The sequence below is a fragment of the Coregonus lavaretus genome (genome assembly GCF_964263955.1).
Source record: "Coregonus lavaretus genome assembly, chromosome: 2".
In the NCBI taxonomy this organism is placed as follows: domain Eukaryota; kingdom Metazoa; phylum Chordata; class Actinopteri; order Salmoniformes; family Salmonidae; genus Coregonus; species Coregonus lavaretus.
Window position 1 is genome coordinate 13369749 of NC_139989.1, and position 20244 is coordinate 13389992.

General features: G+C 41.2%; 1 protein-coding gene across 1 annotated transcript in view; it reads right to left on the reverse strand.

Annotated features, from left to right (window-relative positions):
* Positions 1–2875: 2875 nt before the first annotated feature.
* apbb1ip (amyloid beta (A4) precursor protein-binding, family B, member 1 interacting protein) overlaps positions 2876–20244 on the reverse strand; it is a 33193-nt gene continuing 15824 nt past the window's right edge. The window contains exons 6-13 of the mRNA XM_084179059.1: positions 11356–11515; positions 8702–8823; positions 7706–7780; positions 7432–7575; positions 6691–6801; positions 4598–4696; positions 4357–4480; positions 2876–4162 (exon numbers count right to left, since the gene is read on the reverse strand). Of these exons, the coding sequence (XP_084035185.1) occupies positions 3459–4162; positions 4357–4480; positions 4598–4696; positions 6691–6801; positions 7432–7575; positions 7706–7780; positions 8702–8823; positions 11356–11515 (1539 nt within the window). The 3' untranslated portion in view covers positions 2876–3458. The remainder of the gene's footprint in view (positions 4163–4356; positions 4481–4597; positions 4697–6690; positions 6802–7431; positions 7576–7705; positions 7781–8701; positions 8824–11355; positions 11516–20244) is intronic.

Here is a 20244-nt window from a genome sequence, read left to right on the forward strand (position 1 = left end):
TATATGTTCGGAATGTTGATGATAAAACTACTATGACTGCAATTTAGTATTGCAGACTGCTTTGAGTATCCTGTGTTTGAGTAGGAGTGTAAACCATTGAGACTTTAGTAGCCTGTGTTTGAGTAGGAGTGTGTAGCCTGTGTTTGAGTATGTGGTCCTCTGTAGCTCAATTGGTAGAGCATGGCGCTTGTAACGCCAGAGTAGTGGGTTCGATCCCCGGGACCACCCATACGTAAAAATGTATGCACACATGACTGTAAGTCGCTTTGGATAAAAGCGTCTGCTAAATGGCATTATATTATTAGGAGTGTAAACCATTGAGACTTTAGTAGTGTTTGAGTATGTCAACCGAAGATGGTAAGGTAAGATAAAGGAAAGAGAATAGAGATGCCGTACAACACAGTTTCAAAGTCAAGCTGTTTCATTGTGTTTGAGTATGTCAACAGCAGACAGTAAGGTAAGATAAAGGAAATAGTTTGTAAGTTACAGAATCTCGCTTTTTTCCTCACTCCTCCTGGCGATACAGCAGCTAAATGTGCCCTACATTTCTCCTACTTTTGTGACCAACACCTTCAAAAGCAAATACACGCTGCAAGGGGATAAGCGTGCCGACTTAGAGGAGAAGAGAGGGGAGAGAGAAAGAGAGAGGGGGGGAGAGAGAGAAAGAAACACACACAGAGAGACACATAGAGAGATAAGCGTGCCCACTTAGAGGAGAAGAGAGAGAGAGAGAGAGAGAGAGAGAGAGAGAGAGAGAGAGAGAGAGAGAGAGAGAGAGAGAGAGAGAGAGAGTGAGTGAGAGAGAGAAGGAGATTGTACTAATTGCAAACTGTCAGCTGGAGGATATCTTTTTCTGTTACCTTCACCCCAACGCCCACTCAGTTACTGTACTGAAGGTTGTACTGCATGGGTACATGCTGACAAGCCGCCATAAAAACATGTTTTCCCATGCTCTTCTGGGGAACAACAGGAGAATATTATAAAATAATCAATACATCATAGAAACTATAGTTCAGACAGGAAACGTCACATATTCGTTTAAGCATTTATTAGAAAAATATTACAATACATGCAATACATTAGTCCTGACGTTAAGCTTTGCTCCTTTGGGGTAGCTCACTGCTAGAGCAGAGCGTGCATCATGTTAAGATAATAATAATTACAGGCAGTGAGCAAGGTACACTGTACCAATCCCCCTGACCGAAACAAAAGCAGAGCCCAAACAGGTGGAGGGTGGGGTGGGGTGGGGGGTGGGGTGGGTGGGGTGGGGGGTGGGGTGGGGTGGGGGGTGGGGTGGGGTGGGGGGTGGGAAAGCAGAAAATCGACATGCATGACGAGTAACACGTTTCAGGAATAGCATGTCACCAGAACACCAGCGCATAGCTTGCTTGTTAGATGCATTTGCAGGGTTTCGGATTAAATTGAGTCAATGCTGTATGTTGGTGACTCCAACTGCACACTGTATCCCATTTTCATGCACAGGTTATCCAGTTAATATTACATTATAACATCTCACAGATTCATTACCCTATGGTGTTTGATGATTGATTATTTGATTGTTTTTAAGGCCTCAGGCAGGGAAATGATTTTGATGAAGATTGTCAACTCAGGATGAAAAGTAAGCAATCACCAGATTGACCTGATATCAAGCTCCAGTCTTCTGAATATTATTATGACTGATTATTATTATTATAATGATGATGAGGATGATGATGCATTCCACTCCTACTGAATATATGTAAATGAAGGACAATGAGAAAAGAGGACCTTTGTAAATGATCATTTATGTTAATGTTATTTTTTTATGATTATGTTTTTAGCTTGGTAGAACAAATAAGCCACTTACAACTTCTTAAATATCATAACATTTCCTACAGAAATAGGAACTGGATGGCAGAGTCTGCAATACGGAAGGCTGAGGGGAATGAGTTCTCTGAGGTAACCCATTAACTACATTATAATACAGGTAGTATTGTACAGTACATTGTATTGTATTTGCTGTCAGCCATAGGAAATAGTGATTTAGACCACGAAAGCTATTTCCTGGGGACTGCAGATGAAAATGAGCTGCTAGCTAAATCTGGTGCAACGCATCATTTCTCAGTGTTCTGAGAATTTAGTTTTTGTTGTAAATTGTCTCTGTCTAAATAAACATAATAAATAATAATAATAATTTCAGAATGATGCAAACAGAGTCAAACGTAAAACATTTCTGTAGTACTTGATTCTGCCACTATTTTGCACTGGACTAAAACAGTATCTGCCATATTTAATTCAACCATAAGATGGTGACCTTTTCCATTAATTCACACAAAATTACCCAACTCAATCTTTACTTACTACGTACTCTGATCACTAGGTGAAGCTGCTGCAGCAGACACTGGTACAACCCTACCTCACACAGGACGTAGCAGAGGAGGCGGGGTATGCAGCACAACCCCCATGGTGGGCCCAGGGGTTAAAGGTCAGCTGTTCCTCCTGAGTGACGCCTCTGCCTCAATATGACGGGACTCATCGTGACATAATATTTGAAGTGTATTCAGGATCACAGTGTTTACTGCACTGCAACAAAAAAAATCTCTTCAACACCAGTTTCTACATTGTCCAGCATCTGTTGACTGCAGTTCACATCTACATAGCCATCATGATGGAATTAATCTGCAACTATACATTTAGTTCAGTACTTGCACATAAAAATGTTCACGCAACTGTTGGATGACCATGAACGTAAACCTGTTTGCTGATCTCATGTAATTCAAGATGAGAAAAGGCACAATCAGCTGCTGTTTTAGAAACACTGTGAGGTCATAATAAATGTGTGATGTCATAATAAATGTGTAATGAATGAAATTGGACAGAATGAGGACAGAAAATTAATTTGAAATATGGTATAATATATTTATTCAGACAAGAGCAGATTGGGAACACGTCTATTCTCGGAGTCAAATGATCTTGATGAGAAATGTGTATTTATACACTATTTACACATAACCCTCGGCCCAAATACAGAACTAGTTACAGTATGTACAGTACATGTACAATACAGTTCATGTCTCATAAAGTGATTGGATCAACTGCGACAAACATTGTCAGTAGATGACGGTTTTTGGCTTAAGATCAACCGCCAGATTTTCCTTGTCGGCCATCGGATTTGAACCGGCAACCCGCTTACTAACATTGAGCCTCCTGCTGCTCCACAGTTGGTGATTAACATTAATATAAAGTGACCCCACTTTACACAGTAGTTGAATAAATCTCTTTGATGTAAAAAGCCTCTCCGTCTCACAAACAAATAACTTCCCAACTAATTTATCACTTACAGTATAGTAAACATAAAGTAGTTGCTGTTCTTAAATCATATCTGCAATATTCTTTCCTTTAAAAGTCTGTATCAACTACTGTCACCGGTGGTTGATTTTCCTGAATGTAAGGGTTGAGTGTGTGGACCAATCCCCTGTTTACTGATTGCCACGTTTCTTGGCCATAGCCTTGGCTAGTTCTGACATGAAGTCCCCGCCCCCGGGCGCTGCTAGTGGTGGTGTAGTCCTCTTGGGTGGAGGGGGGCCTGTTTTCCTCACCGATGGGGTCGATCGGAACCCTGCTGGGGGAGAGGAAGGTGGGGGCGGAGGTGGAGGGGGGGGTGCTCCAGCCCCTATATAGGACTGGCGAGGCGGAGGTGCTGGTAAGGAACCCCTGTTGGTCACAGGGCAGAAGGTAGGATCAGGTGGTGGAGGTGGTAGGGGAAAACCTGGGTCCGGTGGTGGTGGGGGTAGGAAGCTGACTGGATGTGGAGGGGGTAACGAGCCGGCACCTGGACCGAATCCAAGAGCTGGAGGTGGGGGAGGGAGGAAGTCTGGAGGTAACTCTGGGCCGTCGTCCTGGGAGAGAGGTGGAGGTGGTGGAGGGAGGTTGTCCATGGATGTCGGTGATGGGGGGAATTTGGTGGGCAGGCTGGGTAGTTGTCGTGGGACAGAGGTTGATGGTGGGCTTCTCTTGGCAGCCAGGGGCGGTGGTGGTGGGGTCAGCACTGGGTCAGGGGGTGGCGGGGGGAGGATCTGTGTAGGTAACAGGGGTGGTGGTGGAGGGGGTGCATTGCCAACCTTGGCCACAGGTTCTGCAGGGGGCTGGGGAGCATGTCCATTGGCCTGACCAGAAGCTTTGGCTGGGAGAAGAGCAGAGAGAAAGAGACAAGCAAGGAATAAGATCTTTCATCTTATCAATACAGTCATTATTTGAAATTTGATTTGAAGAGTTCTTGATTTTGTATACTCAGTGTAGTAAAATAATGATGATCTATCCATTGATAATCTTTCTGCTCACAGCTAATATCTACCAGCAGAAAGGGTGTCTACTAACCTTTGGTGGTAGGGGAAGGTGTTGACGGAGTGGACGTTGTAGTGCTGGTGCGGTTGGTCCACGCAGTGGTGACTGCAGCCTTCTTCATCGAAGTTTTGTAGTTTTCATACAGAGACTTCCCATACTGAGGGGACAAACACCAACCATTACAATACACACAAGACCACCAACTCTGTCTGCACAACCCATCACCGTTTATGTTTCTGCCTTAGATATACGCTGTCAAGCTGTCTGGGCTCACCTTTGCGATGCGTATTGCTGTCACCCAGAGAGTCATGGTCCAGGCATCATCACAGCACAGATATTTAATATACTGAGACTCTTTCTGGATCTGGGGGTGCTGTAGATAGGAATGGGAACACATCTTTAGGGTAGCGAATCAGTGAGACAAAAAGATTGCATCACATCCAATGTGTTCTTTTTGGTACCACTACCCTGTATGAGCTTGCAATTTATTTTTATTTATTTTTTGGGGGGGGGAAGTGATTCCAGCCATAAGATCTCTAAAGTCCTCTAATGTAGATTGCATAAAAATATCAGATATCCACGCTAGCAGAATGAAGCGTTACAGCCTGATGACAGCGGTGGGATTTAAGAAAGTGAACTCCTCCTCCATATTGAATGCGTCATGGAAAAGCTGGTGATAATCAGACAGTCAGCACTCATGTGCCTCCCAAATAACATGGGAGACGTCCAACACTGAAATGTCCACCCGGCTGATGGAGTTATGGCACAGCATCCATCACAGAGGGTGGTAAAGGAGAGAACCGAGTCATACTTTCTCCCCTGGCCGTTGTTCAAACACAGCAGTTTGTATGAGATCATTGTCCATCTTTCATGAGCACATTAGCCATCTGAGAGAAAATGTCTCGACTTTGCTGTAGGGCCATTACCACACACTGATTGGCGTGATTCAGTGTTTTCCACTATGAAGCTGAAGGTGCCTGGTAGTGCCACTAGGGGGCACAGTCTGTCTAAAATGAAGCTTTGGCCAACTAGCCATGGCGGAGTTAGTCTCCATTAGTGCCTACAAAAAGATGCCATTACTATTGCTCTCTATAACATCTGAGTCCAAATGCCTAGCTCCATTTCACTCATTCAGCGGTGCATTATGAGCATTGATGACCCAATGCAGAGCTAGATATTAGAGACCTTGCTAAACCTTCCCAGGGTTCCAACCTGTCTGCTACATTGACTGAGTGAGATCATCTTCCTTCAGCCTCACTTCTTCAACCCTCTAGCCTTGAGGGGATATCTCTCAGTGAAATGTAATTCTGTCTCCTTGTCTCGCTAAGCTCTTTGGCTTTGATTCCCAACACCTCCTAGACCTAGAGAATAATGGTTGTTGCCGATTCAAGTGTTTCCGAAAGGAGGGAGGAAAATAAAGAGTAGTTTCAGATCCTTAAAAGACTATAACCACCAACCTACCAGGAACTCGTGTTCTGAGAAGAAGTGAGAATCTTATTAAAAGATACAACTTGAAACCGAGCCAACTGAAGAGAGCACACTATATTGCCTCAAGGAAAGGGTTTTCACCAAGACAAATACTGTACTATGACTAATGTGTTACAAACCAAATAACATTTTGTTGGCGAAGTTTACAGTGTTCCTCATTCCATTAATTTTATCTAACTCACTTGCAAATTAATTGGCCTGTAAAAATGGGGGACTTTTCACTTCCTGTTACTATATATTGAAGTTCGCAATTCCAGCGAGGCAGCTGTTGGGTTGACCACAGTACCAGTCTGTAGAGTGACAAAAATATACCAGAGTTATTTACAATTATAATAAACAAAACCCTCACTGTATGCTTATTTAATATGTACATGCGTACTTACACTTGCAGCATGTGAGATACCTTTCCAAATAAAGCAAACTGTATAGAGACTATTACAGTAGCTCATAGTGGAAGAGTTAAGCTCGGTTTAAAGGAGCAATCTGCATTTCAAACAATAACAAAGAGTACACCCAGCCACTGTTTTGGTAAAAAGCTGTGGGATGGGGATGGAGAAATGTAACCACTCTCAAATTCATAGACAGAGCTGTGGATGCAAGGACTGACCATTGATATCAACATGAGAGATTTAACCATGTTTTGAGACTATACAGTGTTTGTTTACAATTACAATGTCTACAAACAAAGGAGTAACACAAGCTTATATTTTGGGTTCTGATGGGGTACAAACAATTGATGTAGCAATCGAAGATAATATTGGGGAAGGAAGCGCTCATGTAGTTTCTCTCTTTATATACCTTTTACTAACTGTGACTTTTGAGCTGTGAGACTAAAATGGGGTCATCCTTCCAAAAAAGTGTTTTCAACTGTTCACTCACCTTCAGAACAAAACAGAAATCTGTTGGGGCCTTGTATTTGTTTTTGAAGTCTTTGCCATAGTAGACATTTACATTGTCGAACTGGACGAAACACACCAGGTCACGAGATGTCTGTGGAAAAAAGGTAGTCAAACTTGAATCTTGAATGACAGCATTGTGTTCAAACACTATAGCCTAACTTAAAAAATGTATCACTTAATCAATGCCTTGAAACAAGAACCAGTAGCCACTGTAGCCTTGGGTTGACTTACAGTAGCACCTTCACCCATCGTCAGTAGAGTTGAGTAAAATCTCAACACCATAAAGACATAATCTATGAATGGCGTGTTTATGAATAACTGTTGCCACAAGATGAAAGATGTAAGTGAATATAGGTTGCCAGTGGGTGCAAATAATCCAGTTGTATTTTTAGAGCGGCTTGAACGGAATAAGGGGTTGATAAAGCAAAAAGTATTTAGCACTATAACGTTGTAGTCCAAGAGTAAAGAACCTCCCAGCCATTTCATTAAGGTCTCAGTTGACATTGAGACCATTTTTGCAGACATCTTTTTTCTCTTACCTTTTGTTGTTGTTGCGGGAAAGGGGTTACTTTTGATCACATAGCAACTCTGTATGTATGTTGGGTTAGCTGGGAGTGTACTGTGTTCTGTTCACACTAAACTGAAACTGACTGGGCCATATAGCCAGTGGATGTGTTTTCTTTATCTGGGTTGTAGCCCAAGTCCCTTTTTGACCTCTGACCTTGCTCTTCCCTTTGGGTACATAATAAATTCCAGAGGCCCGCAGCAGGAAGAGGCGCTGTTTCCACGACTTCTTGCCATCCTCCCTGAGATAGAGCACCCCCTCTAAGTCAGGCACGATGATGGAGGTCCCACAGAAGTTCTCCTGTGTGGGGAGGAGGCAGGAAGGGAATAAGAAGTCACAGAAAGGTCACATCATTGGAAACTGTCACTCAACATGAAGTCTCACATCTTTTCAATGGTCTAGTCTACATGGTGGAGTTTGTGTGACTTACCTCCACAAGTAACTCCTTGTCTCTGTCTTTCATGTCTTTGAGAGTTTTCTTGTCCTTCTTCCACTGATAAAAGTTCTATAGTGAGAAAAATATTAGCTTTACTATGCCAGTTAAAATAAGTCAAAACTTTAGGGTCGTAAAAGTGGTCACACTGCACCAATCCGTTGATTCAACCTTTATATTTTTTGGTGTTCTTCGGAGGACCAATGTAACTTTGTTTTACATTTTTGTTTTTACAGCTTTTTTGTTACAAATACATTTTACAAAAAAATGTCATACATTTATCTTAACTGATGTGAAGAGTTCGGATTGCAATAGTAGCCATGCTATTCAAGAGGGGTTTAAGTGAAATTATATTTTCTTAGGATTGATCAAATCTTGTTGGATTCACAAGGATTTACACATTAATCATGTTTCTATGGAAGAATAAAATCACTTTTGGAAATAATTGTAAGAATACACAAAGCAGTATTTTGGAAATGAGACAATCCCTCACATATTTTTTCCATACACTTCAGGCCTGCATATGATACCACAGCCTCTCGCTGCCAACAGCCAAAATGCATTAATACTTAGAGATTACAAAGGGCTCTGTTGGAACAATAAACATTGTTTCAACATTATTAAATTGCCTTGTTTTTCACTGGCTGACATTTTGTTTGATGCATCACTGTGAAGATGACATAAAGGGGTCTGTTTTGAAAGGATATCTCATGATTGAGCAAACATTTGAAAGTAACCAGAGTTGAAATAATGGAGAGATTGATTTGCAAAAACAGAGGGAGGCCAAGAAAAATGGCCTGCTGAGTATTGAGCTGTCAGGATATCATGAGCAGACCACCTCACACTATTTGAAATCAGGGCAGTCGGCAAAACGTTTTTAAATTCTTCTTATGGAACAGACACTGCTGATGATAACTATGCAGGATGTGTATTTTTAATATGTTTAAACTTAGAAAGTGATTGCAGTTTGAAGAAGCAATGTGAAAAACTCACCTGAGGGTTTTTGAAGAATTCATATTTGTCTGATCTCTCTTGGAAGAGAACTTTGTTTTCACTGTCCCTTGTCCATGCAGATAGTGGGTCTACTAGGTTCTCATGGTCTTCAAAACCCCTTTCTGTCAAGACAAAAGCACACAGAGCTCACACAATAATCTGTTATTAATCTATTATAATATGTTATTCTGTTAGTCCTTGGAAAATAATATATCATGGGTCAGTCAAATAATGATAAGATGGAGCCTTTGGCCTACTAAAATGTAAAGTTTACTTATTTTGTATGAGATTATTGATAATTTGATCAATACAATATTATTATTGCAACACCTTTTTTCACAGAAAAATATGCTGTAGAATATAATGGTGACCCTCACCCTGATAAAATATCAAACACAGCTATGAAAATTTACACTCTTCATTGCATACATTAATTTAGTTTTGTAAGGTACTGTTATTTTTTGAAACAATTCTAGCATATCACCAAATATAGTTTACGGACCAATGTATAGAAGCACATTGTCACGCCCTGGCTCTGGGGACTCTTATATGTTGAGCCAGGGTGTTAGTTTATATGTGTAGTGTCTATGTTTTGTTTTCTATGTGTTCTTTTCTAGATCGTGTGTTTCTGTGTTGGCCGGGGTGGTTCCCAATCGGAGGCAGCTGTGTCTTGTTGTCTCTGATTGGGAACCATACTTAGGCAGCCTGTTGTGCACTTGTCATTTGTGGGATCTTGTTCCGTGTAGGTTTGTGTTTATGACCGAGGACTTCACGTTTCGTTTTGTTGTTTTGTTGCTGTGTGTAAGTACTCAATAAAAGATGTACGCATTTCACGCTGCGCCTTGGTCCAATCATTACGACGATCGTGACACACATGGACACACAAGGTTTGAAGTAGATTTCACTACCATACAATTCTCCATTTACAGTTCTATGCAGAATGGTATTGCGCTTAAAATGGGCCCAACAAAAGACAAGCTTACGGATTTAAAGTGGCATTAAAACTTTAAAACACATGAACTATTAAGAGATCTTTCCGCTTCTTCCCACCACGTTGCCCACCCACACTCTGATGTTCCATCATGTCTGGGTGTTTCACTGTAGTTTCACCATGTTTCTCAATGACAGGCTACTAGTCCTAATTAAAACAGAGATAGGCATTAAGCATTAGCCAATAGCTTCCAGGGCTGTTGTCTGTGGCCAGGCCTATTACTGCCATTAAATGGATGGTGAGAGCGTGAAACTTTGCTCCTAAAGAGTTTTATAGGGAGTCATTACGAGTTAAAAGCCCTTTGAACTACATTACTGTAACTGCATGGTATGTTGCAGTGCAGGATGCTGTATATGGTGAACACATGGATGTCTCACGGAAATGCAAGCAAATGGCACTTTAATTTAAGGGGGTGAACTTCAGCTTTTATTTTACAATGCCAAAACACAGGTAAGCTAGTAGTGTACATGAATCCCCTCTCAAACATTTTACAACTTTCCAGAACATTTGCGCCATGTAACATGTACAGTAAAACATTACGTTCACAAGGACATTTTTAGGACGCAGATCAAAATCTATTTAATTTCCAATCAATCAAATTTTTGAAGCGGACATACTGTATGCCTTCAAACAAAAAGCAGTTTTGTGGTGAGGGATGCGTGTCTGTGTCACAGACAGGAGTGTAGCATTGAACATACAGTCATATCAGCAGTACTTCTGGTTTGGTCAAGAGTAACAGATCAACCTCCTCTCATGGAATATAGTCTTAAAGGCTGACACGTGGTGGTCAAAAATGTCATGCGGGTGAGGTGGCAGACATTGGTCTTCAAATAGCCCTCATGACTAAAAAATGTACCAACTGTTGACCAAGGGGATGTTCCTTTTTCCTCTCATCTACATTTGGGTTTACAAGACATGCAAATGCACCACTGTACTCAAATTGCAATAACAGGAATTTTAAAGATTATCATAAAGTCAAGTTGTGCTCTGCCATTATAGAATATGGGCAATGGTTTGAAAGTTTGTCTTGACTCTCCATAAACTGAATGCAATTACAGGAATTAGCTTAGTGTTATAGGAGACCAGAAAGGATTAAAGATGATCAGAAAGGGTATTACATGAGGTAAATCATGATTTGCATGTTTTTCCCAAAAGGAGGGCTTCTCCAGAGCAAACCAAAGACATGGTAATGGCTGACTGAACAAACATGTTGCCTATAAAGTCCAACAGTAGCTGAGGTAGAGAGATGTAGGATTGAGGTCATGAGGAATATATTTCCGCATAACAGGGAAGATGACTGACAGTGCCTGATGTAGTAAATTGAACCCACTTGCCCGGTGTGTGTATGTGTGTGTGTGTGTTGTGTGTGTGTGTGTGTGTGTGTGTGTGTGTGTGTGTGTGTGTGTGTGTGTGTGTGTGTGTGTGTATGCATGCGTGTGCGTGTGTGTCTGAAAATGGTGGGTTACATCAATGCCTCATTGTGTGCTCACCGCAGCAAGGCTGTCATCGTGCCAATGAAAACACAGTCCATCATCTGGACCTGAATGAAATCCCACCCGGTATGCATGGTATAGAGTGAGTGCATTGAAACCATGGAACAGTATATATTGTGTGTGTGTGCGTGCATGCGTGGGTGTGTGTTTGGCGAGGGGATCAGGCTCACCAAGCTGCAGCTCGGGGTTGGTCTCAGACAGGCTCCAGTCCACGTTGCAGTCACAGTGGGTCTTCTCAAACAGGTTGTCCAGAACATCCCTCACTGTCTGTCTCTCATCCACCATCAGTGTCTTGGAGCTACCGTCATTCATCACAACTTTCACCACCAGCTGCATGGAGATAAGACATTTACAGAAATAAACATTTAAATATTGGTGGCATTGGAAAGTATGTATTGTGTATTAAATCCTAGTAATACTTGTAATGACAGTAGGACACTGTCCAGGTTGCCGTTTTATGTTTTATTTATGTGTTACGAACAGATGTGAGCTTTTTATAATCATTAGTCATGACACCTGCCGTAGCCTATTCATGACAGCTCATAACAAATTACTTCTCACTAGCATGATAAAGCTGTACATGGACAGTGCATGGGTAAAACAGTTGATAGCTGCATATTCCTCTGCATATAGCTTCATGATTCTTTCATGAACGGTTATGCAGAACTTATGCTAGGTGTCATGTCATAGGCTGTAATGTACAGTATATGACAGCTTTATTGCCCAGAGTGTGTTTCCAGTATGATGTTAATTTACATTTACATTTTAGTCATTTAGCAGACGCTCTTATCCAGAGCGACTTACAGTTAGTGCATACAATTTTTTTAATCCCACCTGGCCCCCCGTGGGAATCGAACCCACAACCCTGGCGTTGCAAACGCCATGCTCTACCAACTGAGCTACATCCCTGCCGGCCATTCCCTCCGCTACCCTGGACCAATTGTGCGCCGCCCCATGGGTCTCCCGGTCGCGGTCGGCCGTGACAGAGCCTGGATTCGAACCAGGATCTCTAGTGGCACAGCTAGCACTGCGATGCAGTGCCTTAGACCACTGTGCCACTTGGGAGAACAGTACAGGTGTGGATGGAAAGATGTCATAAAACAGATACCTTGATTCCATCTGACCGTTGTATAACAGTCCTCAAAGAGCTATCCGCTACCGCTAGCATTGGCGCTAGCTGAGCAGTCATAGGGGAGCATTGAATGATCATTAGCCTCTATGGAGCTATGGCAGTCGTGGTCTGGCTATCGCCCCATAAATAAAGCCCAAATAAACTGGGATTAAGCTCATACTTCCTGGCTCATGTGGCCTTGAACTTCCCCTTTGTCTGGCAACAGATCCCGATTTAGGAAGCAGAGGAGCTTCGCAAACCATCCAGAGGTCAGCCAAGTTGTGTCATAAAAATGTGTCTTTCAAAGATGATAGAGGATGTTCCGTTTTAGATCAGGTTTTTTCCCAGCTCCTATGAAGAACAATGGACGGATGTGCACCACATGGTCAAGTAGTGTGTGTAACGGATCACTTCTTGAATTTGAACTAGGTGTCTTCAAACGAGTGGATTCACAAAAGAAATGTGCTCAATCTGGAACCTCCACTTTAATCTTTAGAACACGTAAAGGAAAAGGCCTCAGTGGCGTTTGACACACAGAGAACAAAACCGCAGACCACTGAGAAATGAAACCTCTGTCTATCTCTCTGGTCAGGACAGGTGTTTCTATGAAACCGGCCAGAGAAGGCAGAGAGTCTGTTTCCTGAACATTCATTAGTGTCATTTTATATTATCATTAGGCACATAGGGCTACATGACTGCAATGTTACCTAATCTAGTTACCTTACACACTGCTTCAGGCATTAAAAAAAAGTGCATTTAACCTTTATTTTGACAGGGAGTCATGCTGAGACCAAGGTCTCTTTTACAGATGAGCTCTGTAATTACAAGAATATACACATCAATATAATATAAAAACAAAACAGAGATATAAAACACAGTCATGGAAAACAAACACATTCTTCATTAAAAAGGTCCTCAATCAGCTGTCTGAAATACCCTAGAGCAGGGGTGTCAAACGTCCTGCCCGCGGGCCGGATCAGGCCCGCAAACGGGTTTAATCCGGCCCGCGAGATGATTTTGAAAAAATAAATAATAATAATAATAAAAATAATAATAATTTTGTAAAGTATAAAAATGCGCTGCAATTTTTCTATAAAATAAACTGCTGTTCCAATTGCGTCCACTGGATGGCGCAATAGCAATTGTGTTAAGCAAGCAAACTGTTTATACCGGGGCAGAGCAAGTAGGTCAAGCACATGCAGCCAATGAGCTACTTTGTTTTGCCCGCGATATTTATTACGGCTTCTACTTTTAACATTATGTGCTTTGGCACCCTCATTGCCCCAATATGTCTCTGTCAAAAAAGAGAAAAGTGGACGCAGAGTGCAGAGTGTTCCAAGAAAAATGGTCATCCTATTTATTCACTGAATTGAATGGGAAAGCTGTATGTTTGGTGTGTTCAGAGCATGTTGCAGTGCTGAAAGAATATAACCTTCGTCGCCACTATGTGAGTCTTCATGCCGACAAATATGACAACTTTCAAGGACAGCGGAGATGAGAGAAGGTGAATGAACTGTTGGCGGGTCTGAAGAAACAGCAGTCTGTGTTTACTCACAGCCGAGACATCAGTGACGCTGCAGTGAAAGCTAGCTACCTCATTGCTAATGAAATCGCAGTGGCTTCAAAACCATTTAGTGAGGGTGAATTTGTAAAAACATGCATGATGAAGGCAGCGGAGATGGTGTGCCCTGAAAAGCGGCAGGCTTTTGCAAATATCAGCCTGACAAGAAACACAGTTGCAGACAGGATTTCCGATCTTTCAGTGGATTTGGACAGCCAGTTGAAGCAAAAAGTAAAGTCATTTATTGCGTTTTCGGTTGCAATTGATGAAAGCACGGACATTACAGATGTTGCACAACTGGCCATTTTCATCCGCGGAGTTGATGACACATTGACCGTCACCGAGGAGTTCGTGGAGTTGGTGCCGATGACAGATACAACGACAGCAGCTGTTATTTTTACCGCACTCGTCGGTGCGCTGGACAGGGTCGGAGTGGACTGGTCCCACGCTGTCAGCCTGGCTACAGATGGTGCGCCCTCAATGATCGGGAAAAAAGCAGGCGTTGTGACAAAGTTCAGAGAGAAAGTGCAATCTGCAAATGGAGGATGTGATTTTTTGACTTTTCACTGTATTTTGCACCAGGAGGCTTTGTGTTGCAAGTCATTAAAGATGGATAACGTCATGAAGGTGGTCATCCAAACTGTTAATTTCATCCGATCCAGAAGCCTGAATCACCGTCAGTTTGACAGCCTTCTCAGAGAGAAAGACCACATCTATGGCCTGCCATACCACACTGAGGTAAGATGGTTAAGCCGAGGTGCTGTGCTGAGGCGTTTCTTTGATTTACGAGAAGAAATTGAACAGTTCATGGAAGAAAAGGGCAAACCAGTGTTAGAATTTCATTCCGCAGAATGGATGCAGGACCTTGCATTTATGGTGGATGTTACAGAGCACCTGAATAACTTGAACAAACAGCTGCAAGGGCGCAACAAAGTTGTCACGCAGTATTATGACAGCATACGTTCTTTCAAGTTGAAGCTGTCATTGCGGGAGACGCAACTTGCCGGTGGTGATGCAGCTCACTTCCCCTGTCTGAAAAATGTGTGCGCGACCCAACATGTGGCAGACATGAAGCGGTTCAAAGATAAAATAACGGGACTGTTACGGGAGTTTGAGCAACGCTTTCAGATTTATGTTTATATGTTTTTATGTTGATGTGCTATTGTTTTTAATTGATTTTATTTTATTTGTATATTTAACCTATTATTGACTCTGTGGTTCTTGCACTTGTTTGGGGAACAGGATTTCATTATTTTTATCTACATTTCTGCCTGAGAAATGACACCCTGATATAGTTCTGTGATCTGTGATATACTTCTGTGAATCACTGAGGCATTGTGTGTTTGTGTGTTCTTTGTCCTCAGAACTTTCAAATAACTTGAGGTGTTTTATGATTAATAGTGATGTTGTGCTTTTGGACACTGTCCTCAGGCTCCAGCTTTATGTTTATATGTTTTTATGTTGATGTGCTATTGTTTTTAATTGATTTTATTTTATTTGTATATTTAACCTATTCTTGACTCTGTGGTTCTTGCACTTGTTTGGGGAACAGAATTTCATTATTTTTATCTACATTTCTGCCTGAGAAATGACACCCTGATATAGTTCTGTGATCTGTGAAACAGTTCTGCTAATCACTGAGGCATTGTGTGTTTGTGTGTTCTTTTTCTTTAGAATTTTCAAATAAACTTGACGTGTTTTATGATTAATAGTGATGTTGTGCTTGTACTATTTTGGACACACTGTCCTCAGGCTCCAGCTTTATGTTGTATGTTGATCGTATTAAAACAAAGAAAACAATCTGAAGTTGTTGTTTTTAAGTTATATAGACCATGATTTTTCCGGTCCGGCCCACTTGGGAATAGATTTTCCTCCATGTGGCCCCTGAGCTAAAATGAGTTTGACACCCCTGCCCTAGAGGCACCAATTCATCCAATTTTAGAGAGTTTTAGAGATTATTCCACAAGTAAGGTGCAAAAAAACTAAAAGCTGATTTACCTAACTCTGTAGAAACCGAAGGAATTTCCAGGGTTAGCCATCCCTGAGACCGGGTATGGTAACTTGCACGTCTAAAGCAGGAGTTTTTATAAAATAGCTTTATAAACAAAAAGAGAGCAATGCATCAATCTACGAGACTTCAAAGAGGGCCAACCTACTTTCTGATACAGAATGCAGTGATGTGTACTGAACCTATTGCCTGTAATAAAGCGCAGCGTGCTGTAATAAACTGCATCCAATGGTTTCAGTGTATTGGTAGCTGCATTCATATATAGATGGTGTCGCCATAGTCTGGAACCGGCAGGAATGTTGACTGAATTATCTGCTTTCTGTTATTTAGCGAGAGGCATGACCTATTTCTAAAGACGAAGCCCATTTTTATTCTAAGCTTCTTAACTAACTTATATATGCCTTTTCGTCAGTCCAGATACCCAGATATTTACAGTGTCTTCAGAAAGTATTCACACCCCATATTTTGTTGTGTTACAAAGTGGGATTAAAATTGATTTGTAATTTGTTGTCAACAATCTACAGACAATACTAATATATCTTGATTACATACAGTTGGAAGTTTACATACACTTAGGTTGGAGTCATTAAAACTCGTTTTTCAACCACTCCACACATTTCTTGTTAACAAACTATAGTTTTGGCAAGTCGGTTAGGACATCTACTTTGTGTATGACACAAGTAATATTTCCAACAATTGTTTACAGACAGATTATTTCACTTATAATTCATTGTATCACAATTCCAGTGGGTCAGAAGTTTACATACACTAAGTTGACTGTGCCTTTAAACAACTTGGAAAATTCCAGAAAATGATGTCATGGCTTTAGAAGCTTCTGATAGGCTAATTCACATCATTTGAGTCAATTGGAGGTGTACCTGTGGATGTATTTCAAGGCCTACCTTCAAACCTCTTTGCTTGACATCATGGGAAAATCTAAAGAAATCAGCCAAGACCTCAGAAAAAATATTGTAGACCTCCACAAGTCTGGTTCATCCTTGGGAGCAATTTCCAAATGCCTGAAGGTACCACGTTCATCTGTACAAACAATAGTACGCAAGTATAAACATCATGGGACCATGCAGCCGTCATACTGCTCAGGAAGGAGACGCGTTCTGTCTCCTAGAGATGAACGTACTTTGGTGCGAAAAGTGCAAATCAATCCCAGAACAACAGCAAAGGACCTTGTGAAGATGCTGGAGGAAACAGGAACAAAAGTATCTATATCCACAGTAAAACAAGTCCTATATCGACATAACCTGAAAGGCAGCTCAGCAAGGAAGAAGCCACTGCTCCAAAACCGCCATAAAAAAAGCCAGACTACGGTTTGCAACTGCACATGGGGACAAAGATTGTACTTTTTGGAGAAATGTCCTCTGGTCTGATGAAACAAAAATAGAACTGTTTGGCCATAATGACCATCGTTATGTTTGGAGGAAAAAGGGGGTGCCTTGCAAGCCGAAGAACACCATCCCAACCGTGAAGCACGGGGGTGGCAGCATCATGCTGTGGGGGTGTTTGCTGCAGGAGGGACTGGTGCACTTCACAAAATAGATGGCAACATGAGGAAGGAAAATGATGTGGATATATTGAAGCAACATCTCAAGACATCACTCAGGAAGTTAAAGCTTGGTTGCAAATGGGTCTTCCAAATGGAAAATGACCCCAAGCATACTTCCAAAGTTGTGGCAAAACGGCTTAAGGACAACAAAGTCAAGGTATTGGAGTAGCCATCACAAAGCCCTGACCTCAATCCTATAGAAAATTTGTGGGCAGAACTGAAAAAGCGTGTGCGAGCAAGGAGGCCTACAAACCTGACTCAGTTACACCAGCTCTGTCAGGAGGAATGGGCCAAAATTCACCCAACTTATTGTGGGAAGCTTGTGGAAGTCTACCCGAAACATTTGACCCAAGTTAAACAATTTAAAGGCAATGCTACCAAATAATAATTGTGTGTATGTAAACTTCTGACCCACTGGGAATGTGATGAAATAAATAAAAGCTGAAATAAATAATTCTCTCTACTATTATTCTGACATTTCACATTCTTAAAATAAAGTGGTGATCCTAACTGACCTAAGACAGGGAATTTCTACTAGGATTAAATGTCAGGAATTGTGAAAAATGTAGTTTAAATGTATTTGGCTAAGGTGTATGTAAACTTCCGACTTCAACTGTAAGTATTCAACCCCCTGTCAATCAATACATGTTATAATCCTTCGGCAGCGATTACAGCTGTAAATCTTTCTGGGTAAGTCTCTAAGAGCTTTCCACACCTGGATTGTGCAACATTTGCCCATTATTCTTTTCAAAATTCTTCAAGCTCTGTCATATTGGTTGTTGATATCCATTTCCAGGTCTTGCCACAGATTTTCAAGCAGATTTAAGTCAAAACTGTAACTCGGCCACTCAGAAACATTCACTGTCTTCTTAGTAAGATACTCCAGTGTAGATTTGGCCTTTTTTTTGGTTAATGTCTTCCTGAAAGATGAATTCATCTCCCAGTGTCTGGGGGAAAACCCAGTTTCCTCTACGATTTTGCCTGTGCTTAGCACTAATCTGTTTCTTTTGTATCATGAAAAATTCCCCAGTCCTTAACAATTACAAGCATTCCCATAACATGATGCAGCCACCACTATGCTTGAAATATGGAGAGTGGTACTCAGTAATGTGTTGTATTGGATTTGCCCCAAAAAGAACACTTTGTATTCAGGACAAAAAGTGAATTGCTTTGCCACATTGTTTGCTGTATTACTTTAGTGGCTTGTTGCAAACAGGATGCAAGTTTTGGAATATTTTTTTCTGTACAGGCTTCCTTCTTTTCACTCTGTCAATTAGTTTAGTATTATGCTGTAACTACAATGTTGTTGATCCATCCTCAGTTTTCTCCTATGACAGCCATTAAACTGTGTAATGGTTTTAAATTCACCATTGGACTCATGGTGAAATCCCTGAGCGGTTTCCTTCCTCTCCGGCAACTGAGTTAGGAAGGAGGCCTGTATCTTTGTAGTGACTGGGTGTATTGATACACCATCTAAAGTTTATTTAATAACTTCACCACGCTCAAAGGGATATTCAATGATTTTGTTTATTTTTACCATCTACCACTAGATGCCCTTCTTTGCGAAACATTGGAAAACCTCCCTGGTCTTTGTGGTTGAATCTGTGTTTGAAATTCACTGCTCGACCGAGGGACCTTACAGTTGATTGTATGTGTGGGGTACAGAGATGAGGTAGTCATGAAAAAATGATGTTAAACACTATTATTGCACACAGAGTGAGTCCACGCAACTTATAATGTGACTTGTTGAGCAATTTTTTACTCCTGAACTTATTTAGGCTTGCCATAACAAAGGGATTGAATATTTATTGACTCAATACATTTCAGCTTTTCATTCTTTATTAATTTGTAAAAATTCAGAAAACATTTTTCCATTGTGATGTTATGGGGTATTTTGTTTAGACCAATGACCAAAAATCTCAATTTAATCAATTCTAAATTCAGGTTGTAACACAACAAAATGTGTAAAAAGTCAAGGGGTGTGAATACTTTCTGAAGGCACTGTATAAGCAAGGACACAATCAATGTGGCACCATCCAATGTGCTTATGCATAAATCAACATATTCCATTTTAAGTGTTTTGGAAAATAACATATACTTGGTTTTACCTGCATTAAGTACCAATTTCAGTTCAAGAAAGCCTTTCTGCAAAGGAATAAAGGCAGATTGTAGCTCTGAAAGAGCCACGTCAACCATGGGGGCAATAGCATACACAACAGTGTCATCTGCATACAGATAGACCAATATTATTTTTATAGACAGTAAAAAGTACAGGACCTAAAATCGACCCCTGTGGGACACCTTTCGTATTCTCAAGGAAACTTGACTTAACACCATCAGAGAATACACATTGTGTCCTGTCTGTCAGGTAGTTTTTAAACCAATTACATGACGCCTGATCCAGGCCAACTTCAGACAAATCTTTGAATTAGTAGAAAGTGGTCAACGGTATCAAACACTTTTGACAGATCAATGAAGAGGGCAGTGCAGAGTTTCTAGAGTTTCCTACAATTTACCACATAATTTAAAACCAGTGATTCAGCAGAGATGGTGCTATGATCTGAAACCGGATTGATAAGCACTTAGAATTCATTTCTTAGCTAGGAAAGATGTAAGCTGAAAGTTGATCAAAAATTCAACCATTTTTGATAGGCAAGACAGTTTAGAGATCGAGTGATAATTATTTAGGTCGGAGAGGTCACCAGCTTTGTGGAGAGGAAGCACATAGGCAACCTTCCAAACCCTGGGGTTAGCACCTGAGATAATCGTCAGGTTAAAAATATGTGTCAATGATTCCGCAATCAGGGGATCAGAAAGC